This window comes from Ictalurus punctatus, chromosome 5 (genome assembly GCF_001660625.3).
Source record: "Ictalurus punctatus breed USDA103 chromosome 5, Coco_2.0, whole genome shotgun sequence".
NCBI classification, from domain to species: Eukaryota; Metazoa; Chordata; class Actinopteri; order Siluriformes; family Ictaluridae; genus Ictalurus; species Ictalurus punctatus.
The window spans coordinates 30,859,923-30,887,425 of NC_030420.2; the positions used below are offsets into that span (position 1 = coordinate 30,859,923).

General features: G+C 41.4%; 3 protein-coding genes across 5 annotated transcripts in view; 1 reads left to right on the top strand and 2 right to left on the bottom strand.

Annotated features, from left to right (window-relative positions):
- elk1 (ETS transcription factor ELK1) overlaps positions 1-12,784 on the bottom strand; it is a 27,113-nt gene extending 14,329 nt beyond the window's left edge. The window contains exons 1-5 of the mRNA XM_017468713.3: positions 11,990-12,784; positions 2,769-2,977; positions 2,127-2,513; positions 1,497-1,652; positions 1-120 (exon numbers count right to left, since the gene is read on the bottom strand). The exon at positions 1-120 is cut by the window's left edge and continues 132 nt beyond it. Of these exons, the coding sequence (XP_017324202.1) occupies positions 1-120; positions 1,497-1,652; positions 2,127-2,513; positions 2,769-2,977; positions 11,990-12,167 (1,050 nt within the window). The 5' untranslated portion in view covers positions 12,168-12,784. The remainder of the gene's footprint in view (positions 121-1,496; positions 1,653-2,126; positions 2,514-2,768; positions 2,978-11,989) is intronic.
- A 5,767-nt stretch (positions 12,785-18,551) lies between these two features.
- Positions 18,552-22,874, bottom strand: uxt (ubiquitously-expressed, prefoldin-like chaperone). Of its 3 annotated transcripts, XM_017468205.3 has the most exons (7): positions 21,338-21,574; positions 21,012-21,120; positions 20,813-20,894; positions 20,667-20,734; positions 19,046-19,153; positions 18,905-18,968; positions 18,552-18,797 (listed from the first exon to the last, which is right to left on the bottom strand). In XM_017468205.3, the coding sequence occupies exons 2-7, from the start codon at positions 21,092-21,094 to the stop codon at positions 18,735-18,737; spliced, it is 468 nt and encodes a 155-aa protein (XP_017323694.1). In that variant the 5' UTR covers positions 21,095-21,120; positions 21,338-21,574; the 3' UTR covers positions 18,552-18,734. The 3 variants fall into 3 exon arrangements, with proteins under 3 accessions (XP_017323694.1, XP_053536394.1, XP_053536393.1); XM_053680419.1 differs by lacking the exon at positions 21,338-21,574 and adding an exon at positions 22,752-22,874 and having other exon boundaries at positions 20,667-20,894; XM_053680418.1 differs by having other exon boundaries at positions 20,667-20,894; positions 21,338-21,595.
- On the top strand, positions 22,403-26,518 carry zgc:86609 (TMCO1/EMC3 family protein). Its single transcript, XM_017468204.3, has 8 exons — positions 22,403-22,906; positions 23,570-23,627; positions 23,858-23,951; positions 24,086-24,190; positions 24,710-24,791; positions 24,963-25,042; positions 25,523-25,605; positions 25,824-26,518. The coding sequence occupies exons 1-8, from the start codon at positions 22,752-22,754 to the stop codon at positions 25,950-25,952; spliced, it is 786 nt and encodes a 261-aa protein (XP_017323693.1). The 5' UTR covers positions 22,403-22,751; the 3' UTR covers positions 25,953-26,518.
- Positions 26,519-27,503: the final 985 nt, after the last annotated feature.

Here is a 27,503-nt window from a genome sequence, read left to right on the forward strand (position 1 = left end):
GACCACACAGTCGCTACCGGCTACCTGGATCAGCGAAGTCAGCGAGCCGGGGTCTGAAACGCTCGTCAGGTAGATCTGAGGCGGATCGGCGAGTCCCTGGTTCTTCAGCGACTGCCCGTTCTGCGAAAAAAATCACAGACGTATTAACAAGAGGAAAACGATCGACGGGTTGTAGTAATCGGGATTAAAGAGAACAACGAAACTAGACAAATAAAATGTTTTCGGGGCGAAGTGATGGCTTCGACGTACTTGCAAACTCCCGCGTTAAGGTTGCCTGGGAGACTTACGTGTTCCCGATTCTGGATTACTCCAGCCAAATCCTCCATTTTGCTTTTTGGACGTCAATACAGAGTAGATTATTTTCTTGTTTTGGTATTTGAACCTACTTGCCCCCTGGGAATCTATAAATGAGAGAAATGAATATCCCAGACACTAAAATCTGCTGGTCCTGATTCTGGATCAGTGGCTCTTACTGCTGAAGGTTTGCTAAACACAGATAAAATGGGATTCAAATATATATACACGAATGAAAACCCCCCCAAAGCCTTAATTCACATACTGAGTGCTGGTCAGATCCGGAAAAATCAAGAAGCAGGCACAAGGAGCATGATTATTTAAGGTCGGTCCGGGTGAGCAGGAGAGTATCAAACGAAATACGGACCAAACTCTGAAAGGATACAGTGAACAGGCAGGGAAAAGTAAACACGCCCGGCATGTGAGGAGGAGCTTAAAAAGCTGCTTTTTTTTTTATGTTTTCTCTTTTCTTTGTGTTTGACACAAAGTGCATCTGCAAGTTATGGCATCTCTGTTTGTTTTACCATCACATTCACCTACTCACAGGTAAGGACTGGTTTTTGGTTGTTTTTTTTGCTTTAGCTCAGCAGTAAGTCACAAACCGGGTGTAACGTCACAACAAAATCACCAAGAAATCAAATCACTCTCAGTCTGATCATAATCCTTCATAAAATCGTCCAAGTCATGCAGCGTATTCGAGGCTTAGCAGGTCCCGGCCCAACACAGCATGACAATAAGAGTGATGAGACAACACACACACACTGACTGGTACAACACTGTGCCTGCCAAATTAGCTGATAACAGCAGGCACAATAAACATGTTTACTCTGTGGGACTAAATTATGAACAAGAGTAAACAAAGCATTTAAAATAATGTTGCTTGAAATTACAATGTCATTATATATATATATATATATATATATATATATATATATATATATATATATATATATATATATATATATATATATATTTTCCCTGCGGCTGAAACAAAGCACGACAAATCACACAATTTAGCAACAATAAATTTAATCCACAAAGGAAGTATCAAGTCGCAGCCAAATGCTAGAGATAGAAATGGAACAAGAATCGGTGATAAAAATGTTCAATTCCTCCACAATATGACTGATAGAAGATAAGAGATTAAATAAACGATGAGGTTTTTGAAAGGATGCGAGCTGAATTGAAGACGAGTAACCTACCGTAGGGGCGGCAGCAGAGGCGGAGGGCGTCTGTGGGCTGAGGGCGGGAGTGGCGCAGGGTGAAGGTTGTGTCACTATCACCTGCAGACCGCTGCTGTCCACTGTAGACGGAGTGACCGCTGCCGCCTGCTGAGCTTCTGTCTGACACACCAGCATCTAGAGGACATAAACACACAGTAAGCACAAAGACGGGTAAACAGCAGCACAGATTTCAAGCAGGTCGGCTTGTATAAAAGTATAAACATTTCCAGAGTTCATTCTCATATAGAAGACACACTGTTAAACCATTGCCCTAAAATATCCTTCGGTGTTTAGGTCCCCATACAAGCCATGCAGTTGGGAAACGTTTGGAATCGTGCAATAATGTTAACGTAGCCTTTTTCGAAATCTCACAATCTCATTATATCAAGATGGGTTTTTTTCCTGCTGTAAAATAAGAAAAAGACTCAAGCAAAAAAAAAAAAAAAAAAAAAAGACTCATGGAAGTGTGAAGAGTCAATCAAATTAATGATTCTGAAACTTGTGCCCAGAAAAGTATACAAAAGATACATGCGAAAGATGGGCAGAGCATTCGACGGGCTAAAAAAAAAAACAACATACATATAAATATTAAATATATTCTTTGCTCACCTCTTGCAGTGGTCGCTCACTGCTGCTCAGTTTGGGCGTGTTCTCCACAGGCAGCTCCGTTTTCACAGCTTTGCTGGAGCTCTTGCAGGGCGTTTGCAGGGACTGGATGGTGAAGGTGGAGTAAAGCCCTGACTTCATGTAGTCATTGCGGGAGCTGCGCTGCACCGTGCTAGGGGACGAGCGCTGAGGCTGCAGGCTCTTGGATAGGGAGGCCACGGCGGCACTGGAGCCCCCCGCAGCTTTGGATTGGGCAGACGCCTCTGCTTTCTCTCCGCCGATGAGCCGCTGGGCATCCTCGGGGCTTCTGAGGCCGTCGGCCGAGTTCGGGTCAGGAAAGGTCACGAACTTGTAGACGAACTTCTGACCGCTTACTTTCTTTATTATGTTCTGTTGAGAAAGACCGGACCGAATGTTCGAGTGAGAAAGGAACATGCTTGAACACGACAGTTATGTGATACTGTTAAGTTAGCATTCCAAATATAGACAAGGTCTTAAAGTTATCATTTTAGTCCTCTATATTTCCAATCTGTTGGACTGACTGGCTCAACACGAGTTCATTATGAGTGACAGAACTGCAATGAGTCGGAAATAACTTCGACAGCAATATCCAGAATAGATACGCAACGCCTCTTCCTCGCTCACCTTGTCGTAGTAGTAGCGCAGCGCGCGGCTCAGCTTGTCGTAGTTCATGTTGGTTTTGTTCTTGCGCAGCCCCCAGAGGCGCGCCACTTCCTCGGCATCCAGCAGCTTAAACTCGCCGTCGTTGGACGTCCAGGAGATCAGGTGCCGCTGGTTCTGGTCCTCCAGGAGATGCAGCAGAAACTGCCACAGCGTGATGGACGGGTCCATGGCTGCACGAGGAACAATACATGGAAATGTAGAAATAATGCAGAAATCTATACAAAAAAAGGTATTCTGAGCCAAACTGATATTGGGATTAAGGTATTGGGTTAGAAATGTTTCGTAATAAATGGATCACAAATATTTATTTGCCATTATGAAACAATTCTAAGCCCGTATCATGGAGATATTACGATCACCGCTGTGGGAGGTCTGAAAAGCTTAAAGGTGCAGTTTGTAATATTCAAAAATGTCTCTAGACCTGTAATAATAATAATATATAAACGTATATAAAAAGAGCCTCTGTGCAGGACACTACTGTCATTAACCAATGAATCTGACTACATTCCTGGTTTCAAGCCTCTACTTTAAAAATGTTCTGACCCAGAAATTAGCTCCGAAAAAGAAAAAAAAACCCACAGTCGCACGTGCAATTTAAAGCAATGTTTGGGTCCAAGTAAGGGGAAGTGCTTTCGTATTAACTACAAACAGCTCCGGGTTTTGAAAATGACAAACCGATGCTTTAATCTGCCTCAACACAAGCTACTGTAGATCAGGCCCGCTCGCGTACGCAGGGGCAGACACGGGTCCAGATAATTAGTGTTATATTATTATGCGTAGCGGACCAGTAGGTTAGCAGAATAAAGCACAGCGCATAAATAAATGCGTGAAGTTTTCATCTGGGAACGTTTCTGTTCTGCGGTCAATTACAGTGACCTTCTTCTATTCTGATATCAGGAGCACGTGACCGGCTCTCGGCTCCACGACTCAGGAGCGTACGAGGGCGAGCGAGGCCGAGTCAGAGATAAGAGTGCTATTACGCGGAGCTGAACATGTAAAGTTCTGCTGTACAGTGAAGGAACATCTGTCTGTGACGTAGGAGGACCAGATTAGATCCCGGATCACCACAAAGGTGAAGTGCCGAGCTCACCGACCGCCAGCCGAACGGTGGCGTGTTTACAAATGAACGTTTTTGTCTGCAAAAAGAGATTACTCGCCAGCAAAAACGTCAAACAAAACGATGACGTACTATAAGAATTATCGTTAACATTACTTTAAACACTCAAAAATACATTACAACATTCAAAAATAATAAACAATACAACTGTAAAGGTTCAGTATAAATGTTGAAATAAAATCAGCTGCTCTTCGAGAGATTCTAACTACCGTTAAGAAAGATATTACGATAGCTATGATATAAAAGGGTATTGGTAATATAATTGATCAAAGTCTCTAGATTGTCATAATCGCCCAGTATTACTGATATCCGTCAAGTATGTTCTTACCAAGCAGTAGGCGCGAGAACACAAAGCAAAACGGACGGAAGTAGGGGCCGTCGAGTAGGAAATACAACACTTCACGGTGTGCTGTTACGGAAAAATAAATAATAACTAAATAATAACGGAAATTTGCCAACGGTTACATTTTTTTTAATACTTCATCTGTTTAAGGTTAGGAAAAAGGTTGTAGAAAGAATTTTCATAACGTCTAAAAATAAAATAAAAAAAAATCAATGGGAAAAAGAATAATAATAAAAAGGAAGATTTGATGCCGTTTCTGATGCTTGCTCTGGCAAGATAAAATACCGAAATGGATTCTGAGACGTGATTTAAAAAAAAAAAACAAAAAAAAACAACCCGGTCCTTGTTAGTAGGCTCTTAGCAGGAGAAGCACAGACGAGAGGCCGAGACGCCGAGAGCCGAGGACGCGTCACGGGTTTGGTAAGAGTGTTTTGAGGCTGCAAATTAACCTTATTACCGTTCAGCTTTCCCTCCATCTAATTACGTAACTCGTATCGAACGCCTTAGAAACCATCACCATGGTAAACACGTCGAAGCGGCAGTAACTATGGAATAAAGAGAGCGTGTGAAATCTCCCGCACCTCATCAGCGGCGGCTGAAATGACTGGAAACACAATTACGCCGACTTGCGCGACACTGGAGGAACACTAATTTAACACTTATTACTATTAATCCTACGGGCTGTGGGCTGAACGTGGAAGCTACGAGAAAGAGCTTAGACGCTGCAGCGCTACGTTTAGCAGGATTATTTCATTTAAGTCACAGTTTAATAGTAATATTACTTCGAGTTCATCGTAGAAAGGCCCACAGGGTCTCCTTTCATTCCACAAGGCCCACAAGGTCCCCCCCCATCTACATCCGGATGTTTATATATTGTAAAATCCAACGACAGGCAAAAAAATTCCAATAGGAAATGCCTGAAACTCCATAAAATATTAAATAAAGGGCTGCCATTTATAGAAAAACTTTTCAGTACATCCCCTCATCGTACATTTTATTCTCCACGAGTTTTAACAAAAACATCATGTCCTTAAGCCACTGGAAGGATATTTCGCAGATTTCCAATGCAACAGTAGAGAACGTCTTTGCTATAAAGGATGTGAAAGCGATAATATCTTTCCGTACAGAGCTTCGTGGAACGGCGGCATCGGGAATCGACAAATACAGCGATCAATGACGCGCACACTTCGAACAGCAGCCAATCTGGGGACAAAAAGGTGTGCGAAGAGCTATGCGTGACACTCCGTGAAGGCAGAGAGGAGGTATATATCCATATCCGCGCGGTGTTCTGAACACCATACTGCATTCTGGGATGTTTCCCGTTGTCACGTTCAGTGTGGTTCTCTCACAACGCTGATTTTCACGACGATGTCACGCGGCCGTTCCTCGCTCCGGTGCGTTTGTGGACCACTGAAACATTAGGACCCTTACACACCTATCCTAACAGATACGATTCTTATTCGCGTAAACATCCCAAGATATGAAATAACACTTATTGAGTAGCGTATTCAAGGCATTTCCAAAAAAAAATCTGAAGACCCGCACGTCACTTCATTCATGCTACACGATACACCAGCTTCCGTGTTCCTGCATACTACACAATCTATTTCTGGGTTTTAGTAAACTATAGCAGGGCGAACGTCTATAGAGGGATATGGAAGACCGGAGTAAATATCCTTCTTGCATTACCATTTGCTCTAACAACGAAACAAAAATAAAACCCAGTATTTCCTTCCCATGACTTTCCAAGAGAGAAGGAAAAAAAGATAGAGAGAGACGGATTACGGCAGAAGAGAAAAAGAAGTCCCATCGCGCTCTCAGCAGCTGTATTAGAAACCCCCACGCAGCAGGGTTTACCGGGGTTTTTGTAATTTAATGCCAGGGTAATGATGTAAAAAGTAGTGTTAGAAATATACAGAACTTTTTGTAAAGAAGAAAATATAGATTAAAAAAAAAAAAAAAACCTTTTAAAAATGTTTGTAATGTTACTACTGCACTGAATAATACTTAATAATAATAATAATAATAAACATAATAATGGGGTACAAATAGTAATATAACAATAGTAATATATTTCTGACTTAATTCAGTTTTGCATTAGACCTTCTGGCTTTTAGTTTTTTTTTAAATTCACTTCTCATTACTACTTCAGGTCGTCTTTTATTCGTCGTCGGGCGTTTATTTAAAAATGCGACCCAAAGGTTGTACGCAGTGACGTTAATCTTTAACAAAGCTATTAAACCGCAGTACAGCGTCATCCACCATCTTGTATTTGGGGTTGTTTCTTTTTTCTTAGTTGAGTGGGTCACATGACTGTGTCACACGACTAAAAACAGCTCATTGGTTGTTTGTTTGTTTGTTTTTTTTATTTCTCATTCCACAATACATGACAACGTTCAGCGTTTTCAAATTCATCCGCTCGGGAGAGCGTTTTCGAAAAGCTCCGTTTTCACCGCCGTCTCGATGCGGACGCCAAAAACGTAGAGATGCGGGGGGTTTTGTTTTTTTTTTTTTCTCCCCCAAATTTCTCCGGATTAACATGGACGTACACATTCAACGTCGTATATTTAACGATATTTATTAGGGATGCCACTGAAATATTTCAATTAAAAAAAGAGAAGGGAGAAAAAAAAGAAAAAAAAAAAAAAAAGACAAGCCCCCCCCCCCCCCCCCCCCCATAAAGAAATGAAACGGGCCTATGACGAAGTGTCGCATGTAACACTTTGCAAATAATGTAAATGAACGATCATTAGAATGTGACGATATATTTTTCCTACCTATAAGTGAAGGAAGAAAAAAACAAAGAGGATTATGAAGGAAGGACGGATTTACAAAGAAAGAAAGATTGATTTTTGTATGGATAAATGATTGTTATGTTGAGTATCACAAGGCTAGTACAGTCTAATGAATACAAGCTGACACACACACACACACACACACACACACCTGTTTGCGCAGAAGGGAAGGGGGATGAATAAAAGAGCAGACAGAGAGAGCGGGGCGGTGGAGGAAGGGCCGGTATGAATCTGTTTTCACTTGTCAGGCATGATCGCCTCAGGAGGATGGAGAGAGGCCTGTGATCTTTAATAGCCAATTATCTTCAGCTCTCCGGCGGCGAGGCCTGGCACGATTTATAACACCTGAGAGCAAGCAAGCTGAGCGGCCAGACACATGCAGAATTAATGTTAGCATAAAAACAGGGCTTGCCAAAAAAAAAAAAAAAAAAACAGAATCACAGCCGCTTCAGAATGAGCTCACGGCTTACTAACGGAGGGAATGGCAACATGTTTATCCTTCACGCTGTAATAGCGCCAGACGTGTAGGACTGAAAGCTTTTAGGTAATAAAAAAACCAGCTCACCAGTTGCAGCACCTACCGAAAGAAGCATTCGATTTATTGTGTTATTAATATAATATATAACGTTATGCTGTTTACATGATCATCGTATACACCGTTAACACGTAACATCAAGAGAAAACGCGGGTGTTCCCAAGCGAGATGTGATTTTCTTCTTAAGCAGGTCATTCTTCTAGCTGTTTTTTCTTCATAGTCACATAATAGTACATAATGTGCTCTACTGAAAATCGTCACATCGTGTCGTGAAATTTATCCTCCAAGAACGACCCGATTCCCATTTCTGATTCGTTTTCCCTAACGGCAGCTCGGACCGAATTAAACACGCCACGGGTCTATATAATATCGTTCCTCTAGTAAAAGCGAACCCGAAGGGACTTTTTAAGACGTATTAATCGGTCCGTACAGGATTCCGTCGAGTTTCTTTGCGATTGTCGCGGGCCGAGACGTTCGGCTGATTCTGCTGCGGCTTTTTTGTTGCTGTGGTTTCTATAAAATTTGCGACGCGACTCGCTGAGTTTTTGTTTTTCTTTCGGAAAACTACTAGAATCGGTGAAATCGCGGTTGCGTGAAGTTGTATGTTGGAGAAATGAGTCGTTTAGCTGTACTCGTGTTCGACGCGAGTGAATCGAAGAGGGCTTGGACTGAACGCGCGTGCGTCGTGACGACGTCTCGGCCCGAACCTGCGGAAAATCTGCTGTCGTTCTGAAAATGTGCAAACTCCGGCGAATATCGCAGAGTTTCCTTGATTATAATTTGCCGATACGGTGGAGTTTTCTGCGAGGACGAGATGTTTATTTTTGCATCTAAGGAAGGAGTCGAGTCCAGTGTCGGTGCTTTGTAACCGTCGGAGGAGTTTGTGCTTCCTCTGTAACGAGCGGCACTTTTTTGTGTTCTCTTTAAAAGAGAGAACATAAATAGAGGTTTGGTGAAGGAATGACTGAAAACGTATTAAAAGCGGTATAAGAGGAATAAAACACGTCAGGATTACACGCGCTGTTTAACTTGACTCCGCTTTGCTCCACACCACCCGCTCGCTCGTTATTATTTCCCTAGAACCGCACGCTCCATCTTGTGTTACTCCTGCGGTGAGAAATGATTAGTAGCTCACTTAGCACGAAGACATGAACGTGCTCTCTACGCGGTCTACGCAGCGAAGGCATCTTTATCTACTCTTGTAAATGACGCCGTTAAACCCCACGCCACAGAGGCAGAAATCAGAGGCTCACGTTAACATTTTGAAGAATGCTCACACCGATGAATAAAAATCCATCACACACACACACACGCACGCACGCACCAAGGTTCCTTCGGATCTTCTGCTGTGTGAGAATTAATACCTGAAGTGACGGCAGTTTCATAAGCATGTAGAGAGAGAAAACGATGGAGGGGTTTTAAACACTGACACGGGCGTAATAAAGCACTGCATTACTGATGAGCGAAACCGGGCTTTTTAGATACGCGAGTGGTTCCAAATCCTGCACAGGATGGCGTCGTTATAATTCAGGGTTGTTTTTTTTTTTTGCGATTGTCGCGGGCAAAAAAACTCGAGGACGCTAACTTACGGATTTCAGATATCTGGAACGGTTTCGCCGGGGCGAGGCAATAAACGTACGGTGAAAAAAGTGAAACGGGGAGTGTCTCATATATTCCGAGTGCATGGAGTGATCAAACTTGAGCTGTATGTTTGGTACTGATCACATGAACGTGGCTATTGTGAGTCACTCTCATAGCGCCACCAACTGGCAGCAGGAAGTGTGTGACTTACAACAGACTTCGCAATAATCCTCTTATATTAACCAGAATCGCTTCAAACGTGGTCAGAATAACGCTGAGACACGGCTGAAGTAAAACCGCGAAGGGATTTCTGATATCTTAAATAGTGTTGCCGTGGTAACGCGTCAAACTTTAATCTGGTTTAACTCACCCAACGAGTAGCAACGGCGCCGTAGTGCTTGGGCCCGTCATCGCTGCTTGCAGCTATATGTTATGATGATGTTCGATGGAAAACAGAACAAAAAGCAAAATAATCTGATCTGCAGTAAAGCTGGTCAGTGTCACAGCGCCACTTCCGAGACGCGGAATACTTCCTTTTATTTCTGTGATGGAATTTATTTCAATATCGGTACATAATATCATGGCATGTTAGTGCGTTCGTTTGCACACTACAGTCTTCTGCGATGATGTTAGATTTCACCAGCAGATAGATGTGCTACATTTTTCCAAACAGTATTCCCATACGATATTTGTCAAGCCTTTTTGGAGTGGAGAGACCTGATATTCTGGTTTCCGGGGGTGAACACGCTGAAGCATGTTACACATCAGAGAATACAATGAAAACTCAAATAAAAACACGCTTTTACGGAAGTAAGTCCGATTCACGAATCATCGCACTGATCTTTCGGTTTAAACAACCACTGGACACTTTATTAGCCACATCATGCTCGGGTTGTGGACCAGAACGACCGCTCTGAGCGAGGTGGTCTCCGTCTGGTCCCGAAGAATCTCGACACGACCGCAGGAAGTGAACCAAACGCGCCAGGTTTTTAATGTTTTGTTTTAAACCGAGACGTTCGGGTTAAATCTGACCCGACGGACAAACAGGGGAAATGTTTTTTCATCCTGTTATGATGATAATTCCATGATGTAGATGATAACCACGTCATTTATAAAGCGCCGGTTTGACTCAGCGTTCTGCATGGGTTTTTTTTTTTTGGTGATTCCTACACGTACTCGATGAAAGTCGGGGTCGTTTTTCCTGCCGCGGTACAAGAGCTTCACGAGGATGCTTTCAGAGCTTTCAGCCCTGCGCACCCCTCAGGCTGCCTTTCGGTTTGTTTAGAAAACAGCAAACGAACCAGAAGTACTGATTCAGCTCTGATTCAGACCTCTAGCGTCCTTAAGCACTCGGCCACTTTATTAGGCACGCCTACCTTGTAGATGTACCATTTTAATGCACATATCAGGGTTCCTTAGTCTGGGTGTTTGTGCCCATTTTATTAAAGATGAAGCCCATTTGGAGTCCTGTACAGCCTGCAACTCTGACTTAATATTGTTTATGGGATCATTTAAAAAATTATAAATTAAATCTATACTGAATTAAAAGCGTTTCACATGGTAGACAAGTCTCGGTGTCTGTCTGCTTCGAATGTCAAATTATACAGCCGGGGGGGGGGGGGGGGGGGGGGGGGGGGCCTTTTTGTCCCAAACAAGAAATGTTGCCTAAAGCAGACAACATACTTGCAGAACCGCATGTGTACTTGTCTTGTTCAACGCGATGGTTTCTCAAGATTGTGGCACAACTGACAGCCAAAAAGACTAAAGACATTATAAAGATCATCGCAAGATCCTGGTCAGACGGCACATTTCGCGTTCTTCTAACGCCGGACTCTTTCCTGATGTTAATGAACAGTTTATCTGTTGGAGAAAATAAATAATCAATCCAGCTACCATCTGTCAAAAGAAACCCCATGCTGATAAACTTATTTCAGAGCTACCCCTACTAACGAAGGTGTTTCATGCGGATAAAAACAGCAAGGTCAATTAAAACGCTCAAGCATCTATTCATCGATTTCGTCACGCGATAAGCGAAACGGAAAACACTCCAAAGTCGGGGACCGAATCAGACTGAAAGATATCTCGCAACTTCCGGAAATATTACTAAGCGTTTAGCAAATGTAAGCGTCAGCGTGGCACGATGCAGATTCACAGCACCAGGTATCTGGATCCTGAGCTCGGGTCGCACGTTCTCCCCGTGTCTGTACAGGTTTCCGCCAGGTTCTCCGGTTTCCTCCGTCCACCCAAAAGCATGCCGGAAGAAAAGCACGCATCGGCGCCTCTAAATCGCGTGTGAATGTGTGTGTGTGTTTCATCCTACGGTGACCTGCTGTCCCGTCCAGTGATCCTGACCTAGTCTGCACATCCACCGCTTTCAGAAGACGAATAAATCATGTAAAACATGTTCGCATTACAGTCACAGAGCAATGCTGAAGCACTCTGCATGTCCAACAGGTAGCTAAAGGGGATTTTGACACAAAAGCAACCAGTGTGTGCATGCAAACCAATCAGGAAGCATTACAAACCCTCATCACCTTCTATTCTTTCTTGCAAAGCCCTGATGCACATCAAATAAAATCACTATGCATGGAGCAAGGTGTGAACTTGCTCAAGAGAAAAAAAAAGAAAGAAAGAAAGAAAAAAAAAAAAGAAGCCTTGTTTTCTTCCTTCGGGTGTTTGCTAGAATATCAGCACTACTTCATCAAACAAATCCACATGCATTCATTATTACAGTCATATATATTTTTTAAAGTCTCGTTAAGCTATTTTACTTGCATAGAGTCCAGAGTGCAGGGGGGGGAGACAACTCACCACTTAGGAGAGGGTTGGAATCCATGTTTGCGTTGATCCTGTTTGCACACCAAATCAAACCCACACCCGCATTTCTGCCTCTAAACGAAGCCAAAAGTCGTTTTTCTGGACGAAAACGAGCGCGATTTAGTTTTAGTCGGATTATATAAGAGTGCTGCGATGATGCTAACACATACATGCACCTCTTCCTCCATGTTAGCCGCCGCAATGTTGTTAACTAGCAAGCTAGCCGTTTTGTTTGTTTGTTGTTTTTTTTTATCAGCAACACTAACCAACGCTAAGGCACTCACTGGCTGGTTTAATTATTATTATTATTATTATTATTATTAAATGTATTTTAATTTTAATGATGAAGGTGTAAATATCTATAACACCTGGACTAGGAATATGACAAGTGTAGAAGCTAGTAAATATGAGTTAGTTAGGCTAAAATGGTTAGCAAGCCTTCTTCTTCTTCTTCGTCGTCGTCGCTTTCTTCTTCTTCTTCTTCTACTACTCCGTTAGTGCTGAAATAATTTTTAGTTTCATCCAAGTCCCGAGCACAAAAAAATCCTCCTCTCGTTTCCCACCATGGTTAAAACCTAGAATAAAATGAAACCTCACTACTAAAGCTCTCTAAAGAAGTTTACCCAACGTCCCTGGGCTTTATTAATAAAAACCTGTATGTATCTTTTTTTCACTTTGCTTTGCTTCCTGTTCTGTATTAAAACGCGCTCATGTTAACTTCGACATTTCTCTCTCTCTCTCTTTCTGCTCAGAAGAGTCCCTGTGGGGCGCCTGCGTCATGTGACGTCAGTGAAAGAAGAAGAGAGGGGAGAAAAAAGCGAGTGAAAAGATGAAAAGCAGAAGGATGACAGTAATGTATTATGCATGTGTCAATCGTGAGAGGACAACAACACAAAAGAAATCCTAGCACGGACAGGACAAGAGTCCTGTTCTCACACATTGTATATCTGCACCCAGGTAGCAGCTGGGGGCAGGGGTGCCAGTACTTTTGCACCCCTGACAAGTTCATTGTTTAGGGTTTATATTTATTATTACTGCCCTGCGATGGATTGGCACCCTGTCCAGGGTGTACCCCGCCTTGTGCCCGATGCTCCCTGGGATAGGCTCCAGTTTCCCCGCGACCCTGAAAAGGATAAAGCAGTATAGAAAATGGATGGATGGATGGATGGATTTATTATTACGACCTACTATTCACTCGCCAACAGATATACACTCTACGGCAACAAATGTTTGTGGACACCTCATCATCACACCCATTCTGGATGAATCCCCCATTTTTATCCTGCATTATTAATAATAAGCTCCACTCTTCTGGGAAGGCTTTCGACTAGATTTTGGAGCGTGGCTGTGGGGATTTGTGTTAATTCGGTGACAAGAGCGTTAGTGAGATCAGGCTGATGTTGGGTGAGGAGGCCTGGAGTGCAGTTCAGTTCAGTGGGGTTAAGGTCAGGGCTTTGTGCAGGAGTTCTTCCACTCCAACCTTAACACACCATGTCTTCATGGAGCTCGCTTTGTGCAAAGGGGCATCGTCATGTTGGAACAGGTTCGGGGTCTCTTAGTTCCGTTTTCCAACTTTGTAGAAACAGTTCAGGGTTTCCTCCAGGTTCTCTGGTTTCCTCCCCCAGTCCAAAGACATGTGTTGTAGGCTGATTGGCATTTCCAAATTGTCCATAGTGTGTGAATGGGTGTGCAATGGGTTGGCATCCCGTCCAGGGTGTCCCCCGCCTTGTGCCCGAGTTCCCTGGGATAGGATCCAGGCTCCCCACAACCCTGTGTCGGATAAGCTGTATGGGAAATGAATGGATGGTTGGATGGATGAACGACATACTGTGCTTTTCAGTGATTTATAGTTACATTTAATGTCATGGAAAGTCTTCTAGAAATGAATCTCTCTTGAAATTCATTCATTCCTCTTCAGAAAGCACTTTAGCCTAGTCAGGGTCGTGGTGGATCTGAAGTCCGTCCTGGGAACACCGTGTGCGCATTTTGGGGTCTCGCCTGACACACTGTATTGAAGAAAAGTTTAAAAACACGTAAATGCCGTTTTTGACCCATTTCTTTTGAACTAACACGGAAAGCCGGCTTCTTCGTCTGCACGCTCGCTGCATGCATGTGCACATACAGAAGGTCATACTAAGTGTGTGATGCACGCTCGTTGTGCAACGAGTCCACTTGGACCGATGTGTCTTTGTAAGAAAGAAATATTAATCTATTTCAGGAAGCAGGGCTTACACTGCTGCCACTATTCAACGTCTAGTTTCCATGGCAACCAAATACTAGTGTGACAGCGTATCCGTCACAGTGATGCTGAAGGAGCTGAGCTAGAATGCCTCATTCTCTTCCTCATGGTGCAGAAGCAAAAGTTCAGCAAATGATTATTTATTAAGCTGGTACAGTTCATCATCGACCAGTTATCAACAACAACAAATAAACTCAGTGGTTCTTAAGCAAATGTATAAACTTCGAGTGGAATTATGAATTGTTTCGGTGTCTTGTGCTTATCCACTTGACATTTTCAAGGAAGATGAAGGTCGGAAGACTGGAAGAACATCGTATGCAATTTCCGAAGATTACGAGGGCCCCGCTGATGGATTTGCAATTTCAAAATCTGTAAAGTCAGGAAGCACCTTCACCTTCTTTTTCAGAAATCAGTCTTGATTTATTTTAGCTGCAGGTTTCTTGTCATTTTCTTCTCGAAAAGTCCATCTTCTTCCCAGATTCAGTTTCTTGGTCGATTTGATTAAAAAAAAAATTCTCCTCTAATATGTAATCCCTCAGTACCAATTGCAGAGAAGCAGCCCGGTTTCATAAAGCTCCCAGTTTGTACTTCACTGTGAGTATGCGTTTTGGGATCATACGCACAACCCTTCTTTCTCCAGACATCACGAGCTGAATAATTGCCGAAATTGTCCTATATTTGTTTTGTCTTTTGTTCCAAACGGGTTCTAATTTGTGTGGCTCTAAATGTCGTTCCTGCTGCTTTCAGGTCGTCCTGCAACTCTTTTCCACAGACTCCTGGCTTCTCTTACACTGACAGGGATGTTTAAGGAATTCGTTTAGTTACCCGTCACGATAATTACGTTATAGAGACACGACTTCGACCGTTTCTGCTGACCTCGATACCGCCCATTGTGTTTACATGCGTGTTTGTTTACGGAAGAACGAATGCCACCGACTCTTTAGTCATTTGCGCTGCTTCTGTCCTCTCGTCGGCTCTAGGGCTGTCAAATTAAAATTTCGCCCTTTGAATATTCGTCAGATTTCACATAAAAAAAAAATGCACACTCGGATGCAAAAACTCTGTGCTTTTGAATCCGAGATGTGTATCAAGCACTAACACCGACTTCAATTAAAACATACTGTTGAAAAAAATGACACGCAAGTTATTAACAATGCACAATCAATGCTTTTTGATGAAGAAAAACCTAGCAAGAATAGTTCTAGTGTCGTAGTCAGTAATGTTGTAATTTTCTACATTTCTGCATAAATTTGACCTAAAACATCATCTGATTTTCACACAAGTCATAATTTAGATAAAGAGAACCCAATTAAACGAACGAGACAAAAATATTATAGTTGGTCGTTTATTTATTGAGGAAAATGATCCAATATTACAGATCTGTGAGCGGCAAAAGGATGTGAAGCTTTGTTTTCAGTGTCTGGTGTGACGCCCTTGTACGGCAATAACTGCAGATAAACGTTTGTGCTAACTGTCGATCAGTCCTGCACGTCGGCTTGGAGGAATCTTAACCCGTTCCTCAGTACAGAACAGCTTCAACTCTGGGATGTTGGTGGGTTTCTTCAGATGAACTGCTTGCTTCCGGTCATAACACATCATTTCTATTGGATTAAGGTCAGGACATTGACTTGGCCATTCGAAATCATTAACTTTATTCTTTTTTAACCGTTCTTAGGTAGAGCGACATAGGGTGCTTAGGGTTGTTGTCTTGCTGCATGACCCACTTTCTCTTGGGATTCAGTTCATGGACAGTGATCCTGACATCTTCCTGTAGAATTCGCCGGTATAATTCAGAATTCATTGCTCCATCAACGATGGCAAGTCGTCCTGGCCCAGATGCAGCAAAACCGACCCAAACTATGATACTACCACCAGGATATTTCACAGATGGGATAAGGTTCTTATCCTGGAATGCAGTGTTTTCCTTTCTCCAAATATAACGCTTCTCATTTAAACCAAAAAAGTTCTGTTATGGTCTCATCTATCCACAAAATATTTACCAATAGCCTTCTGGCTTGTCCACGTGATCTTTAACAAACTGCAGACGGGCAGAAATGATCTTCTTGGAGAGCAGTGACTTTTCCTTGCAACCCTGCCATGCACACCATTGTTGTTCAGTGTTCTCCTGATGGTGGACTCATGAACGTTAACATTAGCCAATGTGAGAGAGACCTTTAGTTGCTTAGAAGTTACCCAGGGTTCCTTTGTGACCTCGTGGACTATTACAAGTCTTGCTCTTGGAGTGATCTTTGTTGGTTGACCACTCCTGGGGAGGGTAACAATGGTCTTGAGGTTGTTGTTTTTTTTTTAACCAACTGTACACAATCTATCTGACTGTGGCTTGTTGGAGTCCAAACTCTTTAGAGATGGTTTTGTAACCTTTTCCTGCTTGATGAGCATCAACGACTCTTTTTCTGCTCTCCTCAGAAATCGTCATGCCAGGATACACTTCCACAAACATGTGTTGTGAAGATCAGACTCCAATAGATCCCTGTTCTTTAAATAAAACAGGACGCTCACTCATTCACACCTGATTGTCATTCTATTAATTGAAAACACCTGACTCTAATTTCACCTTCAAATTAACTGCTAATCCTGGAGGTTCACATACTTTTGCCACTCACAGATATTGTCATATTGAATCAGTTTCCTCAATAAATAAATGATCAAGTATAATATTTTTGTCTCATTTGTTTAATTAGGTTCTCTTTGTCTACTTTTAGGACTTGTGTGAAAATCTGATGATGCTTTAGTTCATATTTATGCAGAAATATGGGGCAGTGGTGGCTCAGTGGTTAAAGGCTCTGGGTTATTGAGGTCAGGAGTTCAAACCCCAGCACTGCCAAGCTACCTACCACTGTTGGGCCCTTGAACAAAGCCCTTAACCCTCAATTGCTCAGACGCTCTGGATAAGAGCGTCTCCCAAATGCCATAAATGTAATGTAATGTAGCACGTTCGCCTCACACCTCGGGGGTTCGATTCCCACCGGGGCCCTGTGTGTGCATGTTCTCCCCGTGCTGCGGGGGTTTCCTCTGGGTACTCCAGTTTCCTCCCCCAGTCCAAAGACATGCATGGTAGTCTGATTGGTAGTCTAAAGTGTCCGTAGCGTATGAATGGGTGTGTGAGTGTGTATGTGATTGTGCTCTGCGATGGATTGGCACCCTGTCCAGGGTGTACCCCGCCTTGTGCCCCATGCTCCCTGGGATAGGCTCCATGTAAATATAGAAAATTCGAAAGGGTTCACAAACTTTCAAGCACCACTGTAAAATGTGTGAATGTTTGGTTTCATTTTTGACGACGAAATATCGACTCAATATAAAGAATATTTTTGATACTTTTTCGTTCCATTCCAATCCCAATGTCTGGATATTCTTAAGAATTAAACGTTGACTGCTCTTTGAAATGGTGTACTTGCTACTATATTATCATTATATCAGTGGCATAAAATGGTCTTAAAATGACAATCTCGTTTAGTGCAATTATTTCTGGGACGACGTATCGTCCAACAAGATTAGTTATCGTGAAAGGCCTACGTTACGGTTCTCTAGCTTTTTCCATTCGAGTGCTCGTTAATAACGTTGTCCCTGAGAATATTACGCCGTTTCCTTCCTGAACATTTACCACGATTGCTACTTGTTGCACGAAATATTCCCAACCAACGGCACCGTCTTTCATAATGACACCACGTGCAATTTCGGTGAGAATTTTCTTGAAGCATTTCTATCTAAAACATACTTTATTTTTTATGCATAAAATCAAATCAAATCAAGCGGTCACTCGAAAAGATCCGCAGGACGACCTGAAAGCAGCAGGAACCACACCTAGACAAATCAGAACTCTTTTACACATAATAACTTTGCTTATTCTTATGAATGCATACTTTTTAAAAAAAAATTCATATTCAAAACACAGCATTTAATGTAAACTGCATTAAATCTCTCAATTACTGTGATGTTCTGTGTCTTTTCTTTTCATAAACAGTGTGAATGTCACATGACCGTACTTGACGGAAACGCAACATCGTGGATGCGTTCATTGAACAGACGTTTTTATTCAAGGTGACTCACAATACACGCAGAGAACATGCCAAGCTCGATTCTGTCCCGGGATTTAAACGGGAAAAAAAAAAGTAAGGTGTTGAATCTGATCAGACGAAACGCACAATGCCGAACATCTTGTGAAAAATCTAGTGACTACATCGAGAGTCCGCATCGTTACCGAAGCTTATGAGTCACATGTTTTTCCAAAAAGCAATTAGTCACCATCTCAGGCAGGGACCTTCACAGTCACGAAAAGATCATTACTGTAGTCACAGCTATTCAAAATAAGCCGCACTTTATTGAATCCATTTTGGAACGTAACAGTAAAACCTGTTGCTAAGGGAAAAAGAAGTACCGTTGAAATACATATCACTTTACAGTGCAAAGCCTAAACGCGCTGTAGCCAACGCGTTGTGGCTTAAAAGGCAGAAAGGATGTCTCTGCGCCGCCGTGAGGTACTTAAAACACCTCCCGTCTCGTCGTCTCAGGAAGATCATTCAGACCCTGGAGTTCCTTTAAACCCTGCGGAGGGGAAAAAAAACAAAAAAAACAAAACCCACACATCATACTCATAACGTACATCAGAGATAGTAAACAAGCTTCGTCCAAACTGAAGTGAAATGCTCTACCTCCAAAACCACACGGATGTGTGCTTTGATCTTTGCTGCATCTTTGGTGAGAACCTCGCTGTACCTAAATAAAAACAAAACGATCGGTTCACGTGGACGAGAATAAACGTCACCGATGAAGACGAAGAAAGAAGGTCTTACTCCGTTAGCTGGAGGGTTTTCTTCTCTATGAAGGTCAGCGCTTCCGAAAGGGTCAATTCGAGAAAAAATCCATATCCGACAGCGACGAAGATTTTGGAAGTATCAGGCCTGAAATGGGAGGAAAAGCAAATCAGTGAGATATTATTACTGAAAATGTAATGTGGGTGCAAGATGAATTCCTACTGGTTTTATCCCTGTGGTTTTAGTTGCAATTTAGATTTGCGGGAAGAGATTATATACACCATCTTACACCTCCTATTATATGACACGACATGTGTGCTGGCAAACATTCGGTCATATCCTGTGGAAAGTGTATTAACTTTGCTTCTTTTTTTTTTGTTTTGGGGTAAACATCGAGCAACATGACGATACAGTTTAATTGTGATAAAACACCGCTATGAGATATATCATGGGTATCGTGCTATCTTTTTTATCACGTTGTTGTGTGTTGGTGGGTTTTTTGTGTATTTTTTTTTAAAGAAAAGTAAACTCTGGATGCTGGAAGTCGATCTGACATGAACATTTTATAAAATGTTCATTTTTCTCCAGTTTCTCAGTTTCAGCTTCAATTCTTTGTACTTTATACTCTTAATCAGTCCGTACAGGACTGCACAGAGTATTTTTGTGATTGTTGTGGGCAAACGTGCTTGAATATGTTGTGGCCTTTTTCGAAATTTGCGATGCAACTTGCAGAGTTTTTTGTGGTTTGCTTTTTTTTTTGTTGTTGTTGCAGAAAACCACATGAACTGGAGAGACTGCAATCGCACGAAACAGTTTTGCAGGGTCTTTCGCGGTGATGTTTGTTGGTAAATGAGACCGTTTAGCTGTACTCGTGTTCGACACACGTGAATGGAAGAGGGCCTTGGTTGACGTGATGACATCACGTGACGCTTCTCCGCCCAAACCTGCGGAAAATCTTGAAAAATTGCCACTGAATATTGTGCCGTTTGCTTGATTTCGCAATATTTTATAATCTTTTACTTAATATGTTATCTTAATGTTTATCTTTTCGTTTGATTACTCGGAATACTCTTGCTTGCACACACATTACTTTTTGGGTTGCTGCTGTAATGGTTTAAATTTTCCTCTGGGATTAATAAAGTGATCCATCAATCGATCTATCTATAAGCTTCGGTGAACTCTTTATTTATTTATTTATTTAAATGGCAACCCTATACATCATAACGTAACGTAACGTAACGTAACGGAATGCCTTCATGTGTTGTGTGATTAGATATTGTTTCTCTCTGCTTGCTCTCTTACACGGTCTTCCACACGAACAAAATCAAGATCAGGGATCAGCTAAGCTTTCACACAAAGCAACACAACATAGACAATATTTTAAAGAAATTAAAATCTCTTTTACTTGTGTTGATATTTAAACTAACTATCGAGCCTAACTCGAAACCTTACAGTAAGCGGTTATAATAAATGTCAAAGGAATTCGCTTGCATGAAAGATATTAAAGATGCAGTATTACGTGTGCAGCTTTTTTTTTTTTTTTTTGTCAAGAAGACACTCTGTCTTGGTTAATTTACACAGCAAGCTGATCCCAAAACACAAACGGATTCCTTCCGAATATCCATCTGTATCTGAGATGTCGACAAGAAACCTCACTCACACATGAGCCTGGACAAAGAAACTACAGCCGAGATCGACGTCCGTCTTCAGTTCTTTGCTGCCAGTTTCCTGGACGAGGTAAAGATATCGGTTACTGATTTGAAGGTAATATGAACAGAAATGACAAGAGAGTAAAATATAATCTACCTGTATACGTTTAATTGTATTCTTCAATTGAAGGTACTGTGATATTTTTTCATACACACCGTCTCTTTGCTCCAAAACCTTCCTTTAAAAAAAAATGAAAAATAAAAGTCAAGGAAAATGGTTTACAGGAAGAAAAGTCTAAGACACACATCGACATTCAGTGACTTCAGTGAAAAAGCACATGTTACTGTATACTTACTGTAAATCTCGCTTCAAAACCTCATTGATAAAGGATTCATACTGCAGGACTTTTTCATTAATGTTAGGTTTTCCAGAGGTCATGGTGTGAAGACAATAATCGCAGATCACTGAGCAGAGAAGAAGAAGGAGATCTCTGTTATGATAACAGTAGACGCCTTTACTAATGAGAAACCGTCATTGCTGATGATTATTAGCAAAATAACAACAGAGCAGAGAATTTAGCGGACTATTTAGCCCTGATATTTGTACTTATTCTTTCTAAGTCACAGCTTTTAAACCAAACGCAACACGAAATATTGATAAAGCAGTGAATCACGCGCATACCATGGAGGAATTCGTACTTATTGACAAGACACAGGAAGTACCTTCCCAGTCACCCGGAAGTAAATCTAACACTTTCTAATAGATTATTTTTTTTTGTATTTTAATGATACACTCGGTCCTTCGCTTTCTTTCTTCTTCTTTTTTTTTATTTAATGTAATAAATACACTTTCATAATGAGAGTGATTAAGATGTTTAAATATGTGCTACATTAATCGCAAGCAAGTTACCGACAGCTAGCCGGCTAGCTATCTGTTTAGCGTAGATCCGGGAGTCGACTCTAAAAAAGTGATTCTCCGATTCCAGGCATTCGATGGAAATCGAACTGGTCTTGATACTAAACTAAATAAAATGTAAATAAACAACGTGACTAAGTCTAAAGGATCTTAAAGACTACCACCAACGCGATTCTGGCTAATGCTGCTTCTTTAAATTATAGTGCTCACTTGGAAGTCATCATAGGTTTAAATAATTCATAGTAAATGTGTCAAACAAACGATCATAATCGGGTTTTTATAAAGCTACCTAATTAATACTATGCATTGTTTCTTTCTTTTACAAGACATGCTTTCATGCTGTTACATATTTTACATTTTGGAATCGAGAGAAGTTTGTATTGAATCGATTCAGTAGATTCTCAACATTAGAATCAGTTGTCCGTTTATGTCAGGGAGTCGATTCCAAAAAAAAAAATCTCCCGTCTCCAGGCATCGTAAATCGTTCAAATTCTAAAGCGTTCAAAACAAATTAAAATGTAAAAAAAATTATATATTTAATAATTCACTGATCTTCAGTAACCTTGCCATAAAACCAGCCTGTGATGTATTTTATTGTGTGGAATCGATTGTTTTGATGCTTAGAACCGACTCCGTAAATTTCTAACATAAGCATCAGCTTCGACTCCCCGCGTGCACGCTACTTTAACGCATGCGCATATTACTCACAGCGCAGCACCGCACGCGCAATGGCTAAATAACAAATAGTCTCCCGCTGCCTACGTAGGCACACTATGTAGGGGATACAATAACGGTTTCAACAACCTATGTAGTGCACTCTAGTTTCAAAAGGCACCCAGTTGAGATTCAGCCAACCACACTGTAAGGTGAAGTTACAGAAGCTAGCAGTGGTTAAATTTAAAACACCTTGCCTTCGGTGCTCTAATGTCAGGAATTAAGTGTTCGTTAAAACGTTGAGTGTAAGGCAAGTTCTTTTTAAAAAAGCCCCGAATTAGAAAGTTGAAAAGTAATTTATGGTAATTATATAACTTGGCTAACACAGTCCCCGGGGTTTATTTTTAACTCTGAGTAGTTAAACTACGACAGGAAGTTGGTAGTAGACAGCTAGCAAATGCGCGTGTCAGTTCATTAGCTTGTACGTGTTGTAAATAAAAACAGTGTTAAATTGACTCAGACTAACATGGCAGGACCCGAGCTGCTGCTGGACTCCAGTATCCGTGTGTGGGTCGTGTTGCCGATTGTCTTCATCACGTTTATAGTGGGAGTTTTGCGGCATTATGTTACAAAACTCATCCAGAGTGAGAAGAAGGTGGAGCTGGAGCAGGTCTCTGACAGGTGAGACTCACTGAAACAACACTGCTAACTCTTTTCAGGGGAAAGTAGCTAATGCACCTGCAAAAAAAAAAAAAAAAAAAGTCGTCCTGTGACGTCATTAGCAAGTAATTAAAACTTATTTACATTTATATGGCAATTTTCTGTGCGGAAGGCTACAAAGTGCTTCACAATTTTAAAAAATCTAAAAAGAAAAAAACCCCACCATAGAACAACAAGAAGACACAGAAGACTGGCAACAACAGACAGAGACAATAAAATACCAAGAAATGTAACTGACCAAATACGACTAAACTGATTCGCTTATTCATTGAATCATGATTATTGGCGTGTCAGGACCTTACATAAAGAAGGAAGATTATGTGGACATATTTAGAGTTAAATAAACTTGAACTGTACTTATGTGTTACCAACAGCAGCAGCACATAAACACACGCAGTCACCCAGCAGGCCGCAGGGGGCTCTAAAATGACTAACTGCTTCTTTAAATCGAACATTTAGTTAATGGATATATACATATGTAGCCAAAATAAGTAAGTTAATGGCAAAATGTGGTAAAAGCAGATTTATTTAATATGATTATACTGTTCATAAGGTCTTCTGTGGCATTTCTCACAATGAAAGTACCGCATTAGTGTTACAGTTTTCATGTTTCTTTGTTTTCAGCCAAGTGTTAATGCGCAGCCGCATACTGAGAGAGAACGGCAAGTACCTCCCCAAACAGGTATCAGTCTCCAAAACTTTATTCAAGCCTGAATAAAATGTCAGCACCTGAATTTTACATGCTGATAATTTCTCAAAGAAAGGGCATGATCTTTAAAAGTGATAATAATAATAATAATAATAATAATAATAATAAAAACAGGAGCAGGTAACTTATCGTTCCTAGCGTTATCGGAAAGCATTACGGCGTGATGGGTTTGAGAATTGGCTTTGATTGTTGTCTCATTACAGTCGTTCGCCATGCGCAAACAATATTTTAACAACGCTGAAACTGGATTCTTCAAGACGGTCAAGAGAAAAGTGGTTCCTAAAAATCCCATGACTGGTAAGGAGTGAACATCTGTTAACCACAGAGTCGCTTTGCGCTGAAATCGGCTCTAACATGCCGACAGCCTAAAGTGGTAGTGGTATCATTATTGAGATATGGTACACGTCTATTTATTTATTTTGTTTCTTCAGATACCAGCATGATAACCGACATGATGAAAGGAAATCTCACCAATGTCCTGCCAATGATATTAATCGGTGGATGGATCAACTGGGCCTTCTCTGGATTTGTCACTAGTGAGTACAGCAGACCAGAACCGACCTCATGGTTCTGTCTGTTTCTGAATCATCCATCCAGCTTGAGAGAAGCCCCCTGGTGGACTGTGGTGCTACTACAGTTTAATATTTTTGTGAACTGTAAAATAATTATGACTAAAAGGTTATTACACCGCAGCTCTGCCGAATCAAATTGGCTCGGTCAAGAAGGTGTTGATTAATTTTCTATAACAGCAGCTAAAAAAGTACAGTCTGTTGTATTGTATTTAAAAAAAAAAAAACATTTTAATTGTTGAGGAATAAAAACACCTCGATTCATTTATAGGAAAAGAATCAACTTTGATTCGCTTTCAAGACCTGTTGCTGATTATTTTCGAATGGTAATATGTTATGTTGTGTTTTATTACGTGCATAACCATAATTGCATTTTCTGAGCAGCAGGAGCTTTAGTGCTTGATTGTATAAGGTTGCTATAGACATTTGAGTGTCTAAACTGTATGTACTATGAATGAACTTTTTTTTTTTTTTTTTGTCCCACAGCTAAGGTTCCTTTTCCACTGACTCTGAGGTTTAAACCCATGCTGCAGAGAGGGATTGAACTGGTGTCACTGGATGCATCCTGGTGCGTCATTCAAACCGCCTCGCTTAGTTTGGTTTGATTTCTCTTCTTCTTCATCTTTATTTGTGAGAGGAATAGTAATCGATCATGCTGATGTAGAAAAAGCTACATCGGTGTTTGTGCTTAAACTTGGCTTTAAGCATAATCTGAATCTGTATGTGATTGGTCTTGCAGGGTCAGTTCAGCCTCGTGGTACTTCCTGAACGTGTTCGGCCTACGGAGCATGTACTCCCTCATACTCGGACAGGACAACGGTGAGCTCGTCCGAGTCATAATGACCATACCGATTATCCCAGAGATAAACCAGTAAGGTGTATATTCGCCTGATCCATTCTACTTTTGAACGCAAGCTCAGAGTTTTCCATTTGAGACGCAGCTCGTGACAACCGTCACGATGACGGCGGAAAGTTTGAAAGCTTATGTTTAACAACACTGTGCATAAAATCACTAAACATTACAACTTGGAAAGCAGACGGTCACGGACAGGGGAGTTTTGCCGCCTAGTGAACGTCACCTTTTATCCTCCACGTGCACACAAAGTCAGGCCGTGAAATATAAACCGGCCCGTACGTAGAGAACGAACGTTCGCCCGTCACTTTGACGCTTTACAGTCAGAACGCAGGTTTAATCTTGATTTTTAATAGGAATCGTTCAAGTATTCAGCACAAGTCATGCATGATGGTTATTACAGTCTTAGCAGCTGTCCATGAACTGAATAGCTGTCGCTTTCGCAGCCGCTGATCAGTCGAGAATTATGCAGGAACAGATGACTGGAGCGGCGATGGCTATGCCACCGGACCCCAACAAGGCCTTCAAGGTGAGTATGTGTAGAGGTCTGGGAAAACTTGTCAGCTGTCACTGACTACGTGTACATGGACCGCAACAATCTAATTACTGACCTCATTCTGAGTAAGACAATAGTAAAGTGAAAATTCTGTAAGAGAGACCATATGTGTATAGTCGTGAGCTAGAGTACCTCAAATGAGATGATCTATATATTCGCACTGACACCATTGCGTTAATGCCGTGTTTCAGAGTGAATGGGAGGCTTTGGAGATCGTCGAACACAAGTGGGCTCTGGAGGACGTTGAAGAGGAACTCGTGTCCCGAGACCTGAATTTTCGAGGACTCTTCATCCAGAACCGAGAAGGGAAAATAGTCTAGCACTGTGATCTCTAAATGTACACTGATTGACGGTAGTTAATGCACTGTTATGAACACAAAGATAAACCTCAATAGATAACTTAATAACGTTACTAATTATTCTCTCTATACTGGATAATACCGGTGGACGATTCGACTCCTCCAGACGAATCGTTAAGCGTAAACAAACTGCCCTTAAAAGCATTTCAGCGTCCGAGAGCGGGAGGAGAAGCGGCTCGTGCCAGAAGGGGAACTTTTTCAGCAATTGCCTGTGAACCCGATGCCAAAAAGTAAGAACGAAGTAAAAACGTGTGGTCTCGTACGTCAGTTTGATGTATTTCAGCGCGTCTCTTTCGTGTATGATGTTTTTTTTTTTTTTTTGTGGTGTATTATACCTCGTCTTCAGTGTTGCCTTGATTCATCGAGTTATTTCAGGTATTTTCTTCCATGTTTCAGTGACTATTTTTTGTTTTCATGCCGTACTCTTTAAAAAAAAAAAACAAAACGATGTACAGATGTTTCTCTAATGGGAAACGGAACGTAGCAATATCGCGTTAACTAACTTAATAAACACTGCACAGCAGCCACCGGTGATCTGGAAATGATTTCTGAATCTGAGGCACAGCAGGCACATTTGGCTCACCACATGCGTATTTCCTGTGCTGATTAAAATGGATATGAATCACAGCTTTGTAACGGGGGGGGGGATTGCAGTTTTAAATCGCACATTATTGTGTTTTATGGCTACACAACTAGGAGAAACGAGATATTCGGAGGAAAGGTTAAACAGTCTTTATTTATAGTCTGTTTCAGTATAGAAACAGATTTCACACAGATCAAGTCCATGTTTGCTGATGATGAACGTGTGCGGTGTGAATCACAGTGACTGAATCAGCATGCAGTTTCCTCTAATTGGCCATTTCAAAAAATCAGACCTAATATGTTAAATACGTATCCAACGTGTAAACGAGTAATTTACAGAGATAGTGTGGCGGTGGTGGGGTTAAGATTTTCCCAGTTCTGGGTTATTAATTCTGATTAGCCAAGACGTTTATTTGCTTCTTTAATTTTGCGCTGTAGTATTTCACCCAACATCTTTAAAAACATTAGATTATAGATCGGATTTGTTTCACAACCAAACGTAAAGTCGTGTCTAAATTTATTTTGGAGTCGAAACGTACTTTACGATGCATCGTTTTTACTCCGAACAAGTTATAATTTTTTTTTCTCTCCTCCATTTAAAATGTAATCGTTTCCCCAAACGAGTAGTTTTCTTCTCTTTAAGAAACGGAACGGGACAAATGAAGAAGAGCTCCTCGAGAAGCTGATCGAGAAGATGCCAAAAGTGTGTGAAGCTTCCTCAGGAATACTGTTAAGAATTAGAATAAAATATAAAGTAGTTTTAATTTAAGGTCTAACAGATCTCTCCCGTCACTAGAGAATTCCGCGCGTGTTCTTTCATTTCGCAGTGCTCATGAATCTGGAGCTTTTAATAGCCCATTCAAAGCGGCTTAAGAGTCTTCACTCTTTACGAATAAACCGAAAGAAAATAAAAGTGGCGTTTATTTAACA